The sequence below is a fragment of the Indicator indicator genome, chromosome 8 (assembly GCF_027791375.1).
Source record: "Indicator indicator isolate 239-I01 chromosome 8, UM_Iind_1.1, whole genome shotgun sequence".
Classification (NCBI taxonomy): Eukaryota; Metazoa; Chordata; class Aves; order Piciformes; family Indicatoridae; genus Indicator; species Indicator indicator.
In genome coordinates, this window is record NC_072017.1 from 28652430 (window position 1) to 28671458 (window position 19029).

The 19029-nt window shown below is 39.7% G+C and overlaps 1 protein-coding gene across 1 annotated transcript in view; it reads right to left on the reverse strand.

Moving 5' to 3' along the window:
• Window positions 1-1864: 1864 nt before the first annotated feature.
• The window catches only part of SNCA (synuclein alpha), a 58974-nt gene continuing 41809 nt past the window's right edge, over window positions 1865-19029 (reverse strand). The window contains exons 4-5 of the mRNA XM_054383133.1: window positions 2859-2948; window positions 1865-1897 (exon numbers count right to left, since the gene is read on the reverse strand). Of these exons, the coding sequence (XP_054239108.1) occupies window positions 1865-1897; window positions 2859-2948 (123 nt within the window). The remainder of the gene's footprint in view (window positions 1898-2858; window positions 2949-19029) is intronic.

Below are 19029 nucleotides of genomic sequence, written 5' to 3' on the forward strand. Positions count from 1 at the left end.
TGTCACCGAGGCATTAAGATGAATTTTAACAGTAGGGATGCCCACCTCAAGAGATTCTTCTGACACACCATCTGTGAAGGAGACTGTAAATTGTTAGTGAGTTGTTGCAAGTTATCATGAAAGATTTCTGCAAAGGTGCACAGGACTTCAGGCTCCATTAAGCAGTTTCACTACTGATGAAAGGATCTACAAGTTGTTTGAAATCATCGAGGGGTTTTTTAATTGCTTTGAAAAAGAGCCTGATAGCAATTCTTCTGAAATTCCTTAAAATCATGGGAGTGGGTCTGGGAGATGACATGGGAAATGGAAGCACCAGTTTTCTAAGCATAGTGAAAATGAATGCATTCCTGTGATTCTGGCTTACAATACTATACCACCAGATCCCACTGTAGGCAGGTGGGATGGGTATGCACCTGGAAAGATCTGTTCCACACTGAGCACGCTAATACCAGGGAGGTTGCAAAAAAGGCAGAAAGAAGCTCAGTTCAAAAACAAGTTGTAGAGTTAAGCCTTCGTGGGTTTGGGTCTATTTTTACATACCAGTGAAACACCTCATGTGGTTGTGCTGAAGTTTGCCCATTTACAAAACCAGACAACAATATTTACCTGTTTTAAGATCCATACCCCAGAAAACTGAAAAGACTGTCTTGTAAGGCAAGTTTAAAATCCTACTCAGAATTAGAGAACCTTAAACAAAAAAAACACTATATCATTCAGGTTAGAGACAACATCTGATCTAGAATAACAGAAAATAAACGAGGAGGGAAGTAAAAATGTCTCACATTTAAATCCTTTAACTATATGGAAAAGTATCCAGACATGATAATAATGAAAATTACCATGTATAAAAACAGAGACCACACAGAGCTTCTGCTAAATGAGACTTGTAAGACAAACTGACTGTATCTAATCCATCACTTACATACAGCCCAGTACTGCAACGACCTTGAAACAGGAATTCTTCAAAAGGCCTCACGGTTTTCTGAACATCTGCTGCAGCCCATTATTAATGGTTTTATTCACTCTCAGGTACTCCTTAAAACAAAGTTTAGTAGCACTATAAATTAATCTACTTTGTCAACAGTTTATTCCATCTGAGGTACCAGCCCTGATACTCTCATTCTTCACCATGTTTCTTGCGCAGACAAGGCTTCTGTTTGCTGATTTTGTGCCTGCAGTTCCTTCCAAGGAAGCAACGAGCCTGAATGCTTTAACAAGGGCTTTTGGAGAGGAAAGAAGCTGTTATAAATCACCACTATTTTAGAAATTAATTTTTAATGGGTTCCATTTTATTTGCTTCAGTTGAACGCCATTATTTACAGACATGAATTAATAAAACACATCACAAACCGATAAAATTCCAACAGCTAATATTTATAGGTGCATAGTTCATGCTCAATTATTTTTTTAATGTGTAATAGATAGACATTATATATATAAAGCTCTCACAACAGGTCATCTCTGCACAGAAAGAATAGTTGTAGGAAACAAATAAAAATTGTATCAGAAACACTATCAAATCACTGGCACCTATCAACAAAACATGTACAGAGTTAGAAATAAGCAGTAGACACTTAGGCGTTTTTATTTAATGTTTTCTTTTTTAACTTTTAGACTTGAAGCCACAACATCCACAGCACAACAGTGACCCTGCCCATCAGCTTTCATTTCAGCAAGAAGGAAATGCTGAAACAAGGTGGATGCAGTCACAGATACTCCAATCATTGCTGATGGAAGACTTCAAAAGACACCGTAAAAACTGTAAAAAAAGTTTACGACTGGGCACATTGGAACTCAGCACTTGTACAGGAGGGGACGCTTTTAGTAGTTAGTAGATTTCAGGAGATAATGAAGGAAAGGGCTCTCATGCTTCAGGTTCATAGTCTTGATAATCTTCCTAATGAGGAGAGCAGAAATCAGCACTACGAGTATTTTAGATAAACACATCCTACTTTCACTACTTGTTCTAGTGGATTCAGTGTCAAAGGATTATGGATTTGCATGTGAGCAGGCCCACGTCTTAATTCATCATTATTTTGTCACATCTTCCAGGTACTGTAACTTACAAGCTGTAGTATTTACAGAAGAATCAGGCTTTTGCAGTGGTCGGCACATTATTCAGCTGTTGTTGCCGAGAACTCACATAGCCACCTATGGCAATTCACTTGGAGAAGAAGGAGGTCTAGGCTTGGGCTGCACAGCACACCAAGTGCTGCAGACACCCATAATAGCCAGGAAATAATTTAAATGTATGTTTACCTAGGGGTATGTGAACAACCCCCAGAATTTCAGTGATACTCAAGGTGCTAATGATCAAGTCTGTGTTTTACTGGATGGTGTTTTATACATCTAACTTTCAGCCTAATTATCTGTGCCACTGTAAAACTACCACCCCCAACCACCAATGCATCATGCCAGGCATTTAGTATTTTAGATAGCAGGTGCATGAAAAAGAGAATAATTTACTCCAGTAGTTGCATTAAGAGTACAGTAATGAATCATGCTTTATAAAGAGGCCAAGCTATTAAAACCATTTACAAAGATAAAGTTTTCCCCATATTTCCTATCAAGCTAAAGAAAAAGACTACTGAGGATTACTCAGAAACCCAGGCACAAGTGTTTTGAAACACACACGATACTTTCACATTAAACTTCCTTATTATCAACACAGCAATGAATTTTCTGATTCTCAGCACTACACCTCTGCGAGATCTTGGCCAGAGAGCCCCTGTCTCTGCAGTGCCCTTGCAGCTCATGGCATTAGCCTGAGCCATGCCAATGCAACTCATGCCAATGCAACTCAGCCCCCTCCTGCGCCCTTCTACACGCATTCACAGCAAACACCTCAACAGATTTACCTCTGGAGGCATTTCATAAGCCTCGTTCTCAGGATCCACAGGAAGCTCTGTATTGTTCAACATTCCCTCCTGCAGGAAACCTTCTTCGTTCTATATTTGAAAAAGGGAAAGGAAATTGACAGACGGTAACTGCCTGCACCTTGTCATTTATGATGAAGTGTTTCTTTCTCCCCATTAGTGGCTGACTTCTTGGCCTGTCCTTTGGTTGTAGGATGTTGCTAAGGGCTGTGAAGCACTAGAGGTCATAACTCCATGGAAATCTTCTTTCTGTTCCACAGAGGTATGCAGGGGAACTATTATTATCATTTTTCTAATCAGCTTACATACTGGCAGCCCATTTCTCTCTTTCCATGGACAGGCCCAAGAAGTCAATCTGAACAAAAGAACAGTACCACCACCAACTTGATGAACATATTTGGGAAGTATTTTAATTCTCCAGAAAATTGCTTTGTTCAAGTCATTAAACAAACCAAAACAAGATTTTTGCTTCTTAAGAAATTGATTTGGGAAACACTTGCACGCAAATTAATTAAGTGGGTTATTACATTAATTTCTGTTTAAGTGCTTGGGAAAATACAGTCATAGAATGCAAAAGTAGTTGTAGAAGCAGGATCAAAGCACAGAAATTAAATAGAAATTCAGTCATATATTTTTTAAGGTTATAGACACGTCAATAGCCTCAGTTTGTTACACAGTTTTAGCCTTTTCATAGTATATTTCAAAGCAGCCAAAAAAGGGAGAGCTACTGCATGCTGGTTTTTTTCAGTTTGAGAACCTAATTGTACTCGGAAAAAGCTTTTTTTCTTCTAGATGCTTTGTTCTGCCAACTAGCATGTTACTCTACACACTAGTATATGATCCTTGGCACTACCCAATACCCAGCTTTTTACATGTTTTTTTCAGACCATCTGTTATTGACCATTATAGCAGCACTTCTATTTTATATAGCAATTCTCCTAAGACTCTCTTGGAATTAATGGGATTGCAACAGTATAAGGAATATCTTGCTCACTAAGGTTATACTAGAATTATAGATACTATTTCCTATTTGAAACAAACAAATTATAAAGAAAAAAATAATTCCAACTGGGCCAGTTCCCATAGTAGAAGTTCACAGAGAAGCAATATGAGTTTTGCCAAAAAAAAAAAAAAAAAAGATTGTTGGAGCTTGTCCTGAACTGTAAAAAAATTGGTATGAAAAGAGGCCTAATAGCTCAGTGAAACTATTGTGACCATGCTGATTTATACTGGTTACCAATCTAGACAGAAATGCACTAAAAAAAAACAATTACAGACAGTTAGGAAGAAATTAACTTTAAAAAGCCCCTGCAGGCTGGCAGGATAGATAGAAATACAAAATTAAGTCACAAACCCGACTAATGAGGTAATCCTTCAAAGTCTGCAATTTACAGGGTAGTGAAGCTAAATTAAATTCAGGGCATAGATAAAAGGATGATAAGAGAAGCTAAACCTGAAACTCACTTCTTCAAGTTTAACTCACTTATCCAGTTTAAAATAGAAAATAATATTCAAACCATGTGGCACTAAACCCTCTTGACCTTCACACAGCATTTGTCATGTTTCTGCTGTCTGCCATGCATCAGCTCCCTCCTGTGGTTTAATCAGGTAACCTTAGTCATAATACTCTGTTTCTCACTTGCTGCATCTCTCCATGGGCAAATTAACTTTATCTGCCGGATATGAATCCTGTTCTTCCTTGATTTGATCCCCTGATGCATGTGCATGTCCATTGCAGTTCACAGACCTCTCATTTTCACCCTCAAAGTCCATGATCTGCAGAATGTATTTCTATAACGTGGATTCTTCTCTTCTGTTCTTACCTTCAGATTTAAAATGTCCAATATGAACATATCTGGTCCCATTGCTTCTCAGTGGGGCCAGATATGCTCTTTTCTTTAGAGGTAAACAGTACAGGCCACGTGGAGTCACTGTGCATTCATCTGCTCTCATATGCTCTGTGGCAAAGATAAGAGGGACAAATTCCAAAAGTCAAGGGACTAATGGTGAGTATCATTCCTAATATCTTTATTTAGGTCTGTGTCTTCCAGAAGACCTAATAATTTAGGTTGTCCAACATGTCCAACATGCTTGAAGGTAACCTTTCAAGCATGAAATCATCTGAAAACTGGTGCCACAGCTTATCAAAACATGTAGGCTCCTAAGATTATTTGATGTGCAATATTTAGTTACTGCTCCTTCTACCAGATTTTTAGGAGTATCGCTGCATCAGTATCAGCTTTTACCGAAACAGCTAAATAATGTCTGCAATGCAAATTTTAAAGCTGTTACCATGCACTTGACCTAACATATCAGCTCCAAGGATCTACAGCTCCACTTTACTGTTCCCTTGTTTAATCCAAAATATAATTTAATTTCTGCTTCTGCCTATCACTAAGGAGCAGCTTTGGTTAAAAATTGGTACACCAACTAAAACTCTGCCCAAAATCCATCTTGAGGTTGCACATGGAAGAAAAGCATGCAGCTCATCTTATCTGTATCAGGAAACAGATGGCAAGTGAAACTGCCAGGACCATTTGTTACAACGAAGAAAGATTTGCCAGCCGAGCTTCAAAGCAGAGCTTCAAAGCTCTTTCTTTGTTAGGAACCTCTGCCACAGGTCTGGACTGCCCATCAGCATTAGAGAGACACAATGCCTACAAAAGGCTGAGTTTACCATCTTCTCAAGTTCTTCCTGTGAGTTCCTGAGAGATTCCTCTACAGCTTCAAACAAAACAATCATCAGACTAGTAAAATACAGCTCCCATCACAACAGCAAATTAAGCAAATCACAACCCGTATCAAACCAGCAAGGGTGCTCTGCCCAGGAAGGACCACCTCTGTCCAACTGGAAACAGTAATACAGACACCACCTTCCATGTTGCTGTCACTGCAGTTCAGATGAGAATGACATAACTCAAGGTCACGTTTGTTACATTTAAAGGTACAGCATAGTTGACCACTTCATTTGTAATGGTGGCTCTCTCTGCTTCTGATGGACCATCCCTCTGAAGGATATCACAGAACCAACCAACCTTAGCAACACAGAGCTGTTTAAGGAACACCTTATATCATTATTTACCTCCTCTAAAATAAATGCAATTTTGCATTCTCAAGATCAATAATTCCATATCCTGATTCAGTTATGGAATGGGAAAAACACCCACTAGACCAATTCTTGTCTTAGTATGAAACACATTTTTCTCTTGAGGCTGTCACCTCTATTCTTAAAGCATGTAGAAGGACATTTCCAGAGGGAAAGCTTTTTATTAGAAGATTTGAAAAGCTGAACTAAAGCTCCTCAGACATCAAGTCAGTTTTTAACTTGGGAGCATGAGCTTGTATGCAAGGAAAACACCTGTGTGCCAGGAAAATTGCAACTTGCACAACAAGCAAAGTCTTTAAAGAATAGCAAAGTGATGACATCTGCTTGTCCCCTGTGGATTTCCTTAAGAAAAAGCAAATGTCCACCTATATCTTGGTTTGAAACATAGTCACTTCGGGTGAGAATTGTATTTCTACATCTCCAGCATCTTGTGCCCTCAGACTCCATGATATGGAAAGGAAGCTTTTGTGACTAGCCAGAGCACACCACACCACCACTCCCAGGTACCAAGAAAGGTGGCAGTTTGTGCTACTGGCACTCCTGCCTGCCTTGGCATAGTTTCATGACTATTAGACTTGCACAGCCCAAAACCTGTGGGTCATCGGGCTACTTAGCAAGCCTGACCACACCTTCCCTGGTGTGCACAATCTCCCTTTCCCTTGCTGTGCTCTAGTTTTGTCGAGCAACTTAGGTAACTTCAAAAACAAAGGGGAGATAGCGTCCCTTCGTTGTAAAGTGCTACATTCACATAACCCTAGGTGCCAGCTGATTCAGGGAACAGTGTCAAGGGTTAGGGCTGGGCTGGCCACAAGCAACACACACTCTATTAAGCCCTTTCCCTTCTCAAAAGCGAAAAGAAAGGAAATGGGGGAGAGAGACTTGCGGAAAAGAAAACTAAAACACCTTTCATGAAAATAAGAAAAATAAAATAAAACGTGAACATATACAAAATCAGTATCAAACACAAGTTCCCTGATGGCAATTAGGCACCATCACCACTAATGCTAATTTTTAATTGCAAACTAGTGGGAATGATACATGCTAACTGAACATCACATCAGAAGGATGTGGTCACAGCTGTGTCTCAACTGACATTCTCCTAAACAAGGTAAAGAAGCATAGGTCAATAAAAACATTTTAGAGTGAATGATCTGCTTGAACAATATCACTATTGACACTGTGATTTACATTCTCAAAATTGAAATTCCAGAGTGCAGTTTCACAGCAATCTTGAGTCCAGTAACACCGTTATTTTCAGTAAGGATTTTAAAGAAAGACCAAGAACTGCCCTTAACTGCACACCCAGTCTTATGCATTAAGCAGGCTCAAGAAACAGCCTGAGCTAATTTTTGTTATTCTTACTATGTAATTCAAAGGTACCTTGACAAAACCAAATAGTGACTGAAATAAATATGATGCAGCTCAATAGGAAGAGGTTCATCTGCTGCACTTAGGAACTCGCCAAATCAGAGAAAGGGCAAGCAGTACACAGAAAGGAATTGCAAAGTCAAAGAATAACATAAGCCATCAATGTTATGTTACAGTAAAAAAGGCAAGCCATTCTCTCATGTATTAACAAGGTCTGTCAGGAAATTTACTTGGTCTAATCCAGCCCAAGCATAAGTGAACTAGGCTTATAAAATCCTAAGGGAATTGCCTTCATTAGAAGTCTTTTAAAACAGCCTGGCCCTACATCTGTCAGGAGCTCCATGGGATTAGCTAAACCCATCTGTCCCTCCCTGCAGCAATGGAGGATTCTCCAATTTGTATGAGCCCACCACCAAGAATGACCCCCAAGGATGATACCTGAGCTTTGTCTTCATTAGATAAAACTAAACCATAATGGTATGTGACCTTGACTGATCACATGAACTAGAACAGTGGTACACTTCGGCTTTGCAGCCAGCATAGCAATGAACAGCATTGGTTGGATTTGGCTGTGATGAGTCAGTAAAGGTTATTTTAAATGGCATGGTCTCAGTCAAAGCTATTTTACTATACTGTATTTAAAACTGATTGAATAGCATAATATCATTCCATTGTTACATAAGTTGTTAGTGCAGACAAACTTCAGAAATTCCTGTATAGATACTGCTTTTCGTAAGGCACAAAATTGAACCAGGAAAGTAATCTCCCACTAAAAGAATTCTTCACTCACACTCATACATTCAATGTTCTATCTAAAAAAACACTCTCTAAACTGTCATTACTTCTCCTAGTCTTAGAATAGGTCCCCTATACAGAACTGCTGTGCCAGCGACCCTCTCGCATCAAGAACTATGAGTCCCCACTCCATGACACATAGCCCCAGACAGCACAAATGCCAGTTCTGTGCTCCTTGGTGTGTGTGTATTCACAAAGCAATGAAATAACTTCACTAACTTCCAAGAAATTCTTTAAAGAGCGAGAAAGGTATCTCTACAGGTAGTGGAAAGAGGGTAGGGTTTTGTCCCTTTTGCTTTTCTCTAGAGTATGAGTGGGCAAGCTAATGCAATCAGCACTGAATTAATCGTTTTCACTCTCCAGCCCACTGAGCTGTGGACTGACAGAGGAACACAGTCAACTTCAAAGGCTGTAACTGATTGACAGAACATGCTGCTAGTGAAGTGCTTGTCCTTCAGTCATTATCAGTGAGTATCTCTCTAAAGAGTTCCTTCAACCTACAACAGCACTTCACATAGCTAGGAATTCTGAAATATGTTTTCTTCTAAGAAAAACACCTGTAGCATTTATTTGAACTATAAAACTTTCAAGAGTACTTTCTGCCACTGTGATCTATTCAGCAGCAGATCAAACACTGCAAAGGAGTTAGCTGTAATTTAAAACTTATATTCCTGAAGTATCCGTCCTCATTTAGGAGCAAGTATACAATTGTTCTGAGCTTTCACTTGTATTGGGAAAGATTACTTCATAGTCCAATGGCATGAAACACAAATATCACAAACAGCTTATCCAGCTTATTCTTCTCCTGTAGAAGAATAAATAATTCTTTTTCAGAAAGTGGAAAGAATTGTTTAATAGAGTTTACTTAGTAAAGTGTAGAAAGTGAGGAGACTCCTAAAAGACTTGTACCTAAATATATAGTATTTGAGTATCTGTGTTTCCTTCTAGCCCTCCTGCAACACTGTTATTATTATTTTGTCTTTTCATTTCTGCTTAGATGAAGGAAAGCATCAGATTGAAGTCTGTTATCCTCTACACTGCATGAGAGTGGAGTTCAAAGCAAAACAACCATTCCCAGGCCAAATTCTGCTCTTATCTATGCCAGTATAAGCCTGCTGTAACTCTACCTCATTAAGCCATTTCTGTACTCACACCTGCATCACTGAGAGCATCCTATCTTTACTATCCCCTTTTCAGACATTTACTACTATTCCAAAAGGGGAACATACCAGAAAAATCTTCAGTACTCTACACCTCTGCTTTAATTAAGCAGGTTCACCTTTCTGTAAACCATTCCCAACAGATGTTTGGCAAAAGCCACCTTAAAAGCCCCTAGTGACAAAAATTCCTTAGCATCCTCAGGCAATCTACTCCTGAATTTAATTACTATTACTATTAGCATCTTTCCTGGTGTCTAATTTTGAGGTGCCTCGTTACCATTTGGCCCCAGTCTTTCTAGTCCTAGTTCCAGTGCACACAGTTCCCTTTCTTTCAGTAGCAAAAGTTGGATATGGCAAAACTCTTATTCTGCCTAATTTCAGTCAGAATGACTAATTTGAGTCAGTCTTACTAATTTCATTCCTGTGTGGCCTGCCCTGGGTGATCCTGCTTTGATAGAAGGGTTGACCTAAATGATCCCTTCCAACCCTTAATATTCTATGATTCTTTGGACTAGGACAGTTCGTTTTGTCCTCACAAAGCCATTAGGAAAAGTCTGCTGATCATCTCCTACCTTGTATCTCTGGTGCTCCTTTACGAGAACTTCACACAACGTAAGTCTTGCTAGAGTCAGGATGTGGCTGCTTGGTATTTGAAGCCAAGATGAGTAAGGGAGAGACGTTACTCATCAGGATGATAGAGGAAATGAAGGGCAAGCTGCAGCAGTGTCTAACGTCAGAAAACTGCCTGAACCTTTGTGGGCTGATAATCTCCTCAGCCATAGATGGAGAATTCTTACTGCACCATTTTTACCAGAAAAAGCTTTCTGTTACTAAACCCTGTCAAACCATTTGAATTTAAAAAGCAGAGCTGCTTTCGAAGGATCAAAGGAGCACAGAACGTTAATTCTCAGAATGGTTAAAATGGCACTTTGCCTGTCCTTTCTTATTACTAAGCACAGTAGCTCCCCAAACTTCACCTGCTAAGCAGGGGTCTGCCCTCTGCCCCTAGGAATGCAACCAAGTCACAGCAAAGCAACCACCATAACCTGCTACAATTCACAAGAAGCAGTTGGCCCCACAGCCACAAGGAGCACAATAGAGAGGGAATAGCCTCTTCTCCACATCTACTTTTATGACTTGAGATAGGGAACTCTAATCATCCTCCAGCCACCATCCTGTTAATATATAAACATATGGGAGGAAAAAATGATGCAAACATACCACAGAATTGTCACGCAAAAGGAGTAATGGAGGTAAAGCATTAATTCTGTTCACTACATCCAGAAGAGCAGGTAAAAGCATATTTCTGTCAGGAAGTTTTCAATTAAAGTCTGCTTAGCAATTGCACTCATCACACCCTCTACTTTGAGGATAAATAGAAAAAACAAAACCAAAGCACTTTTCTTCAAATTCATGGCATGATGCTGAACCACATTTGATTCACAGAAATTCAGATGAAACTCATGCCAATAAGAATGATCACCAAAACTTACTCTGCAGAGATGAGGGGGCTCAGCTAACACAGAGAAGGAAATGAGAGCACATGTGGCAAATCAATTACAGCTGCCAGTTTTTTCTCCTACAAGCCACATTCACAGTTTCTGCAAATACCATTGTTATACTACATCTTCAGCATTAGAGTTCTCGCCATGATGGAGCTTTTTGACATTTGCAGTACTGAGGGTGATGCAAAAGACTGGCAGGATGAATCCATGATCCAGAAAAAAACCTGAGCATTTATAATCTGACCCTATAGCTCGAAAACCTGTCTGCTACCAGCCATAAAGATATTTCTCTATGCGTGCTGCTTGGGGAGATTTTAGATAAAAAAAAGAGAGAGATTCTTGAGAACTCCCACACAAGTCTGAACACAAACAGCTCAACTTGCATGACTGCTACAGCTGAATGCCCAAGTGTTTGAAAATGCTCAAGCAATATTAGTTAGACACCCAATTAGTGGATTTATGCTCAAATACCATTTTATAAATGAACCATGCTAGAAAATACTTATGTAGAATATGTGGCTAAAAGTAAACATAGTTTGCCATCAACAAACAAACTAAATGAAATTCAGCAGTACAGAATATTGCCACTTCTTAATCAAGATTCCCAAGTAATTTTGTTCCAGTTATCTGATAAGCATTTGTGCACTCCCATCCTTGCCACTTCAGTGGCTGTCACTGAAGTATGGTAACGTTTGTAGCATAAAGCCCCATTGATTTAGCTGCTGTGTTTACTATCTCATAAGCACTGTCAACACAGCAGACACAACCAGAAATCATACTACCAAAAATTGCAACAATTTCTGCTATACACACATATCACTTCTTTAAGGGCAGGCAACAAACCAACCGGTCCTTATTCTCTGCTTTCATTGCCTATCTGCCAAAAGTTATTCAAGGAAGGCAGCAGCACTGGAAATTGCAATGGTGACTGCTCTAATGTTATTAACCTCTTTCCTATAGTTGCAACATTCCAAACATATATGTATGTGCAGTCTGGATGCTCTGTGGGCTACATTTACCTTAAAACAGGAGACACATCACAGAATGTGATTTGGACCATCTAGCATCCCCAAAAAGCTACTTACAGAATAAGAGCTTGTACCACACTCAGATGTATCATTCTGAATTCATTCTTGAGAACAGGAATTCAACACATTCTTTGCAACGATGACAAATGTATACCATATATAAGCAAACTGGTAAGAGAAGATTAAAACATTACTAAAGAAAGTTTAAAAGCTGATTTAATTGAACTCAAATTCTTTTTACACATCTAAATTCATATAAGCCCCGAGCCAGCAAAAGGTTTCAAAGTAGACACTTCAGCAAACAGCTCTGAGAAAGACAAAGTTTTAATACAGGTTTAGTAGTAAAGTAATACCATAGTGAACTAAGAGCTAACAGAAATCTGAAGCGTTTCAAGTGACACCTTATCACTTACTGTGATAAGGTATGATTTTTTGAAATCTGACACAAACCATTTTTATTCTGGGGAGACAGACAGACACACTTGCATTTATCCATCTCTAATTTCCCAGATTAAATCAGTGACAAAGAGAGGTCTTCTCTCTTAGGGACAGCATTTAAGCAAGGTATGTTCCTAATACAAGTTTCAATAATCCCATGGAAACCAAGTTTTATGTAAGTCAAAAACTTAGGAGACCACATTTGCAGTGCACTGCAGAAACGGGACCCCTTCAGCACTAAAGTATTTTTTTTATATACTGCTGCTGATTACCCTGTGCAAAAGAAAACTGCTCCAGTGCTCTGTGTTGTGTGGGTGATGCTCCCATTTGCCAGCTGAGTTAGGCTCAATGTTTACAGCAGGAGTGAAGTATTCTAAATTGGCTTGTATCAGTACAATGACTCAGTTATCACTGCACAAGTGAGAGAACTTCAAGTATTTGACATCGCTTCTCATGTTCTTGCTGCCATAAACGCAAATGGTAGAGAATTTAAGCTCATCTTTACCTTGACTTTTTAAAATCCTAAAAGGGACCTTTGATCTTTCAGCAGCCTGTTAAATATTTAGCAGTCAGGAACAAAATATTTGGTTTCTTACAATGATTATTTTACTAGTTTTAATATAATACTAGTTCCTTCATGTGAATATAATGCAACAGCATTTCCTCATTTTGCCAGGAAAAAATATTCCTCCAATTATAAAAACTGATCTGTCTCGTAAGATTTAATGAACAAAGAAGGCAGAATTACCACAAACAGGCAGAAAATGGGTTTGTGATCTCCACAACCTGTATGTGTAGAGCATGTGTACATCTGGGAACGTCCATGAGATAAATTTTAATTATCGTGTCCCCTTGTGAATAGTGGCTGAAGACACGTTCAACTCCTTGAATGCAGAAGTAATACAATGCTCTTCAAAGGTGTAGGACACCAGTCCTGCAGGCACCAACACCCTAAAAGCACTTGAGCATAATCCTTTTGACGTGTATGGGATTGTTTTCCATTGTAATATTAACCAAACCCTCTGAGGATATGTGCCTATTGAACTGATCTACACCCCTGGAAGCACTGAGATATGACCAGCCCTGCTAACCACCTCTGTTTGCAACATCAGGAGAGAGGCTCTTCCAGCCTCCCACACAAACCCTCTCCAGTGCTTGTTGGAGTCTCTGTTAAATTAATGGTTCATCTACATTGTAAAGCACCAGCACACTGGCTTCTGCAGTTTGCTGAGAGTCCCCATTCTATGAATAATTTGGGCTTCAGCACTACAAATACAAGGAAAGTCTGTGGGTTGAGCCTTGCACTTCAGCAATGTACCTTCACAGAAAATACCTTATGGTTGGAATCCTTTATTTTCCAGCCCAGTGTTGGGTAGTTTCTTGATATATACAACTAGTCAAAATATTGCCTTCAAAATGGGATTGTTAAATTGCATGGGTATCCAGGTGGTCACCACTGATGCATTCCCAACCATGTGCTTGTGCAGATAATTTAGTCCTGTACTAACCCTTTCCCACAGAAAAAGCACTGACTAGGCTTGTGCAACAGTATGAGAAACCTAGAGTAAATAATGAGTACACTGTACTGCAAATTGATTTATTCTTCAGGAGAAATAAAAAAAAGCCCTCAAAATAGTCTGCAGTGTTTTAGGTTTTTCAAGAATGAGAAAGCCACTGAAAAGTTGTAGGGAGGAGCACTGACTTCTGATGGACTATTGCTGTTTTCTCTTGCATTCCAGTCACTAGATTGGAACTTGACGTACCTGTCCTTGTTTGAAGATTAATCCTTCACAATCCTTTTCAATGTCAATTAACTGTTTCTTAATTATTTCTACAATAGCTATTAAGGTTAACTACAAACTAACTTGGCATCATACTCTAGATTAAAACAGGTTTCAAACAAGTAAATACCAAAGCACACTGTTAGCAAAAACTAACAACATGTAAAATTATATCAATTACATCTGCTCATCATCGACATCAAAGAAAACTTCAAAAATTGTTGTCAATCAGGCAGATAACCCAGGAGGCTTTGTCAGACTAACAGAATAACTCTCTCTCCTATCGTCTTACAGTTTGTAGACTGAATACATCAATGGAACATAAAACTCAAAGTTCACATTATGAATATGAAAACAGAGGTCCATGGAAAAAAAGGGTAAGTATTTTCTTCATATTACAAACGTGCTGAACAACTTCAATGATACAGGGAAAGTAACTTCAAGTAATAGAAATTTAATGATGAGAGCGATGTTAGGAAACGAAACACTCGTTTTGTCCATCTCTGAGGGCTCCCACAGCAGCTGTTCATCATTTCCTGTGCTTTACTCTGTGAAAAACAAACATCATCCTGAAATCTAGTCTCTCCCTTCTCAGTAATCATAGCGGAAACACTTTTTTTGATATTAGGTGTTGGGCTTGCGTGCCCAAAACAGGGCTTTCAAGCCCCATTTTTACATTGGCATGGTTCTTGACAGACATCCATTAAACTCTCTGCCTTTGGAAGCCAGGCAATGCTGGAACATCAATTGCAAGTCTGTTTAAGTCTGTTTCCCTTTTCCTCCAAGCACAGCTTGTGTGAGCATTTAGGAGAAAGGAGCGAAAGCTCTGCCTCTCCTACCAGCTTCACACTGTCAGGTTGACAAGCTGCTCAGCTGCTTCACAGTTTTTATTTTTATGTAAAGTGAGGAAGGTTTTTGCTGTTCTGAAAAAGAAAGCATGCCACAGACACTGCCTGCTGACACCAGAGTGCAGCTACGACAAGCACTGTGAGTGCCAGCACACACAGTGCCCCCTGCTCTCTCCCCAGTGCATCCTGGGCACAGGTGCCAACTAAAGCCTTGGCCTTTAATAAGCTCCATAGTCTTTAACCCTGCCATCCTGCTCCAAAGAAGGGGCGCGCCATGTCAGACACCCTGTTCTCTGCTACATCTCTGCAGAACACTCATCTGGCTCGGATAAGGCCTGCATTACCAGCATCATCTGTCATGGCCAGAAAACAGAGTACTTACCCTCAGCTAGAAGCTGTTTTGATGCCATGTGTGTTAAGGAAGAAATATGCACTACATGGCTGGCGAGCAGGGTTCAAGGAGTTTGATTGTCACCCTGATCTCCATGAGCCTCACTCAGCCCAAGCACTGTGGTTTCCATGAGAAAGTTTAAGCCAATGATACCCACCACTCTGACTGACTTTCAGCACCTCTATGTCCTAATCCTGCTCAGGATTTTTACATACAGATGTCTGAGCTCACATACCCAAGCAGAACAACAACCCAAATGTCAAGGATAAGGGCTGGACCAGCAACTAAACGAGTGACAAATGCTCTCTATAACCCCTGTCTCCTGCCCAAAGGGGAAGAGAAGGGGAACAAAGAAGAGACTTATGATCTGGGAAAGAAAACTGAACTAGCTTTAATGAAAATAATAACAATAAAATGAAATACATGAAAATATATACATAACCAGTATTTAATTCAAAAGAACTCAGGAGCTGGAATCTGGAACAGAACTGGATTCAGGAGCTGAATTCTGAACTCCTGGATTGGGATTGAAAGGAGAACAGAGATAATCCTCCTAGTAGCCTTTTAATCTGCATCCCCAACATAGCACACAGGATGTGGGGGACTGTGGCAGGTCCGCAGATTCCTTGCCTGGCAAAGAAGAACTTGGCCTTGAGCTGTGTTTAAGTGAAGATATGGGAGGCCCCAGAGGTGCAGGTGGTTTGCAAGGACAAAGAGTGCCTGGGAAACTGTGAGACAAAAGGTTTGAATCATCCCATGTGAAAGTTAGCAAGAATGTGTGTACATTCTGTGTGTGTACATGTCACGCTAGTCCGCCACAAATGCGACAACAGGATTCAGCAGTGCCCTTGGTCTGCACATCAGCCCTTGGTACTAACGAGAAGCATCAAGCATTGTTGCTGCTAGAAGCAAGCAGTGTCTGAGAACATGCTGTTCTCTTCAGTTACTTAGAAGAGGCTGATCCGAAAAGTAAAATCACTGAACAGGATTATTCTGTTCCTACTGAAAGCAGGACATTCAAGCACACACGTGGTCCTTTACAGGAGCTAAGCCCTGCGGTTTCTTGCAGTGCAATTTCTGGGAGGGAGTTTTCAGAGTTGTATATGCTTTGCTTTCTATATTTTCCAGTATGAAATAGTGCAGCTGGCAATTTCCTACAATTGTTACAGGTTCCCCCCGAATCAAGGGAAAACAGGATTTCAGAGCATTTGAATGTTTCTCATGGAGTCTCTTCCCTCTCTCCTTCACTGCTGATACCACAACCTCCATAAAACAAAGCCATTCCTCTCCTACAGTTAAAATCACTGAGCTCATTAGCTACTTAATGAATTTCATGCTTTCCTGCTGCACAGCTGAAAGCCTCAGCCTATTTTCCAAGTGTCAACTCTTTTTTTTTTTTCTGGAATTTTTATTGCACAGTTTTGTGCACTGAGGGTTCCTGGGTGCCATGTGGACTGAGTCATATTTCTTCACAGTAGGAAATGAAGAAATGACAAAACAGCAGTATTGAAATTAATATTAAACCAGTTATTTGATATGTCAAATAAAAGTTAGAGCAACAAACTCATAGAGCTCCTAATTATATTACACTAGATTAAGAAAACATAGGGGAAAATGTATAAAATATACTGGAAATGAAAAATTTGAAATGTTATCAGGTGTCTCATGTTTCACAATATAATTTAAGTGTTCAATAAACTAGAATTGCCTAATTAAAATAATAAAATTAGATCATTAAATCATTATTGTTTATCCACTACAACTAAGTCTGCTAGAGAACAGAAGACTTTGTAATTGGTCTGTAAGGAATCATGAGAAGGTGGCTGGATATTCAAAATAAGACAGCTCTTAGAGACCTATTTGCCAAAAACCACCTTAGTTAGTTCTCTCTGAAAACCAGGCCAGATTTTTATTTATGTATCTGTTAGTGCAGATTATCTGAATTGATTGTTTAAATTCTGTTTACTATTTAATTATTAATTTTATGAAAGAGAAGAAACCCCTAACATTCCACCATTCTGCGACTCTGTGAAAGAGGAGAGCACATGAGATGATCTGCTTGGTTGACCTCTGGCTGCCACTGTCAGTACAACTGTTAGTGAAGGAGCAGACCCACATCTGACATATGCAGGGATCCTTTTTAAAATTACAACCAATCAGGTAAATGACCACCTGGGCAGCATTCAAGCTGCTATGAACAGTGGTCACCAACATGCTTGTGGGGCATCTTTAAACTAATCAGTGAGCTTCTACACTACAACAGCTTTCTGAAGCATCTATTATATTGGACCTTCTTCAAGTTCATACTTCACCTGACCAAAACCACATAAGATGCAAAGTCAGTGGCATTACTTCCAAAAGTCCCACCATTTTTGGATTGAGCTTTGTGGTTGCACATTTTTCAGGACCAGAGTTATCATCTGTCTCATAAGCTTATGATCATGGCTGCTTAGAAATAAACAAAAAAGCAAAATATGAGGCTGTCAGCCTTATCACATCTTATCTGTATCACCTCCTGGCATTAATGAAATTCTGAACTTACATGGCAAAAAAGTGCAGGTGAAAGTAGGTAGGAAACAGCAATGATATTGGAAAACATCATTTCAGGAAACCATCCTACAGCAACTGCAGACACAGCCAGTAGCAGCCTCTTTCTCCACATCCCCAAGCCTTCAATTACCCAGTGGTGAACCATGGGAATATCTCATCCTTGATTCTGGGAGGTAAAGGAGAGGTGAGTGGACAGTAAAGAGGAGCAGAGGAAGTGATTTTAGAGAGTAATCATAAGCCACTAGCAAATACCTACAGAACAACTGCAAATAAAAACCAAGTACAGTTACAGCCTTTAAATTCTCTCTGCTTTCTCTCAGTCACTTTGTGGTAGTAAAATTAGTAGTATTCAAGATTTGAGAATTCTGGCTAAAGGAAGTTTATTCTACCTAAAAGGACATTTCTTTTTACTACAAGGTAACAGCTTGGGATGGTTTCCAGCTGCCTACTTTTGAAATAAATTAATGCCGGGTGTGCTACTCCTCCATCAAGAGCCATCTCCCCACATTGTCTTCTTATTTAGTGCTTGATGATTTCTGAAACGGTGGTGCTTAAGAGACTGCTTGAGTACATCCCTACCACGATGGGTACATGGCTTTGTTAACACTGAAATGATTGGTTTTCCTCACCAATTGTTAGTTTTGTTTTGTTTCGTTTTCCTCCACAGTCTATAGGCTGGGTCTCTGCAACCATTGCAGAGCACAGGGACTCAGGGTGGGAGATTCTGTGTTAATATTCCCTCATGGTAACCACAGTGAATAAAGTTCTGCCCCACCAACCCAAATTGTACCTGCGTGCCTAGTACTTGGAGTCCCCAGGCTCTCTGACAGATCTGTACCACGTTTTTGAGCATAACAGAATCATGACTTTCTTAGAGGCTGGAACAAAGGAAGCCAATGACCTTCTTTCACTTACCCAAAGGAGCAGTAATTTCAGTGCTGCACTATTATTACTGGAACAGTGCATCTTACAAATTAAACAGAGAGAAACAGCATACCAGATAATGCCAGGCTCTCAGATTTACTGTTATTCATCAGTCTTAATATACTGTGCTCATCTATTCACACAGTCCTGAATACTCCTTTTTAGAAAGGGCTCCTGCATGCATCATGCTAACAAAGATGACATTTTCCATTTTTTTGTCCTCAACTAATTTTGTCATGGTAGGAGTATGTCACTTATT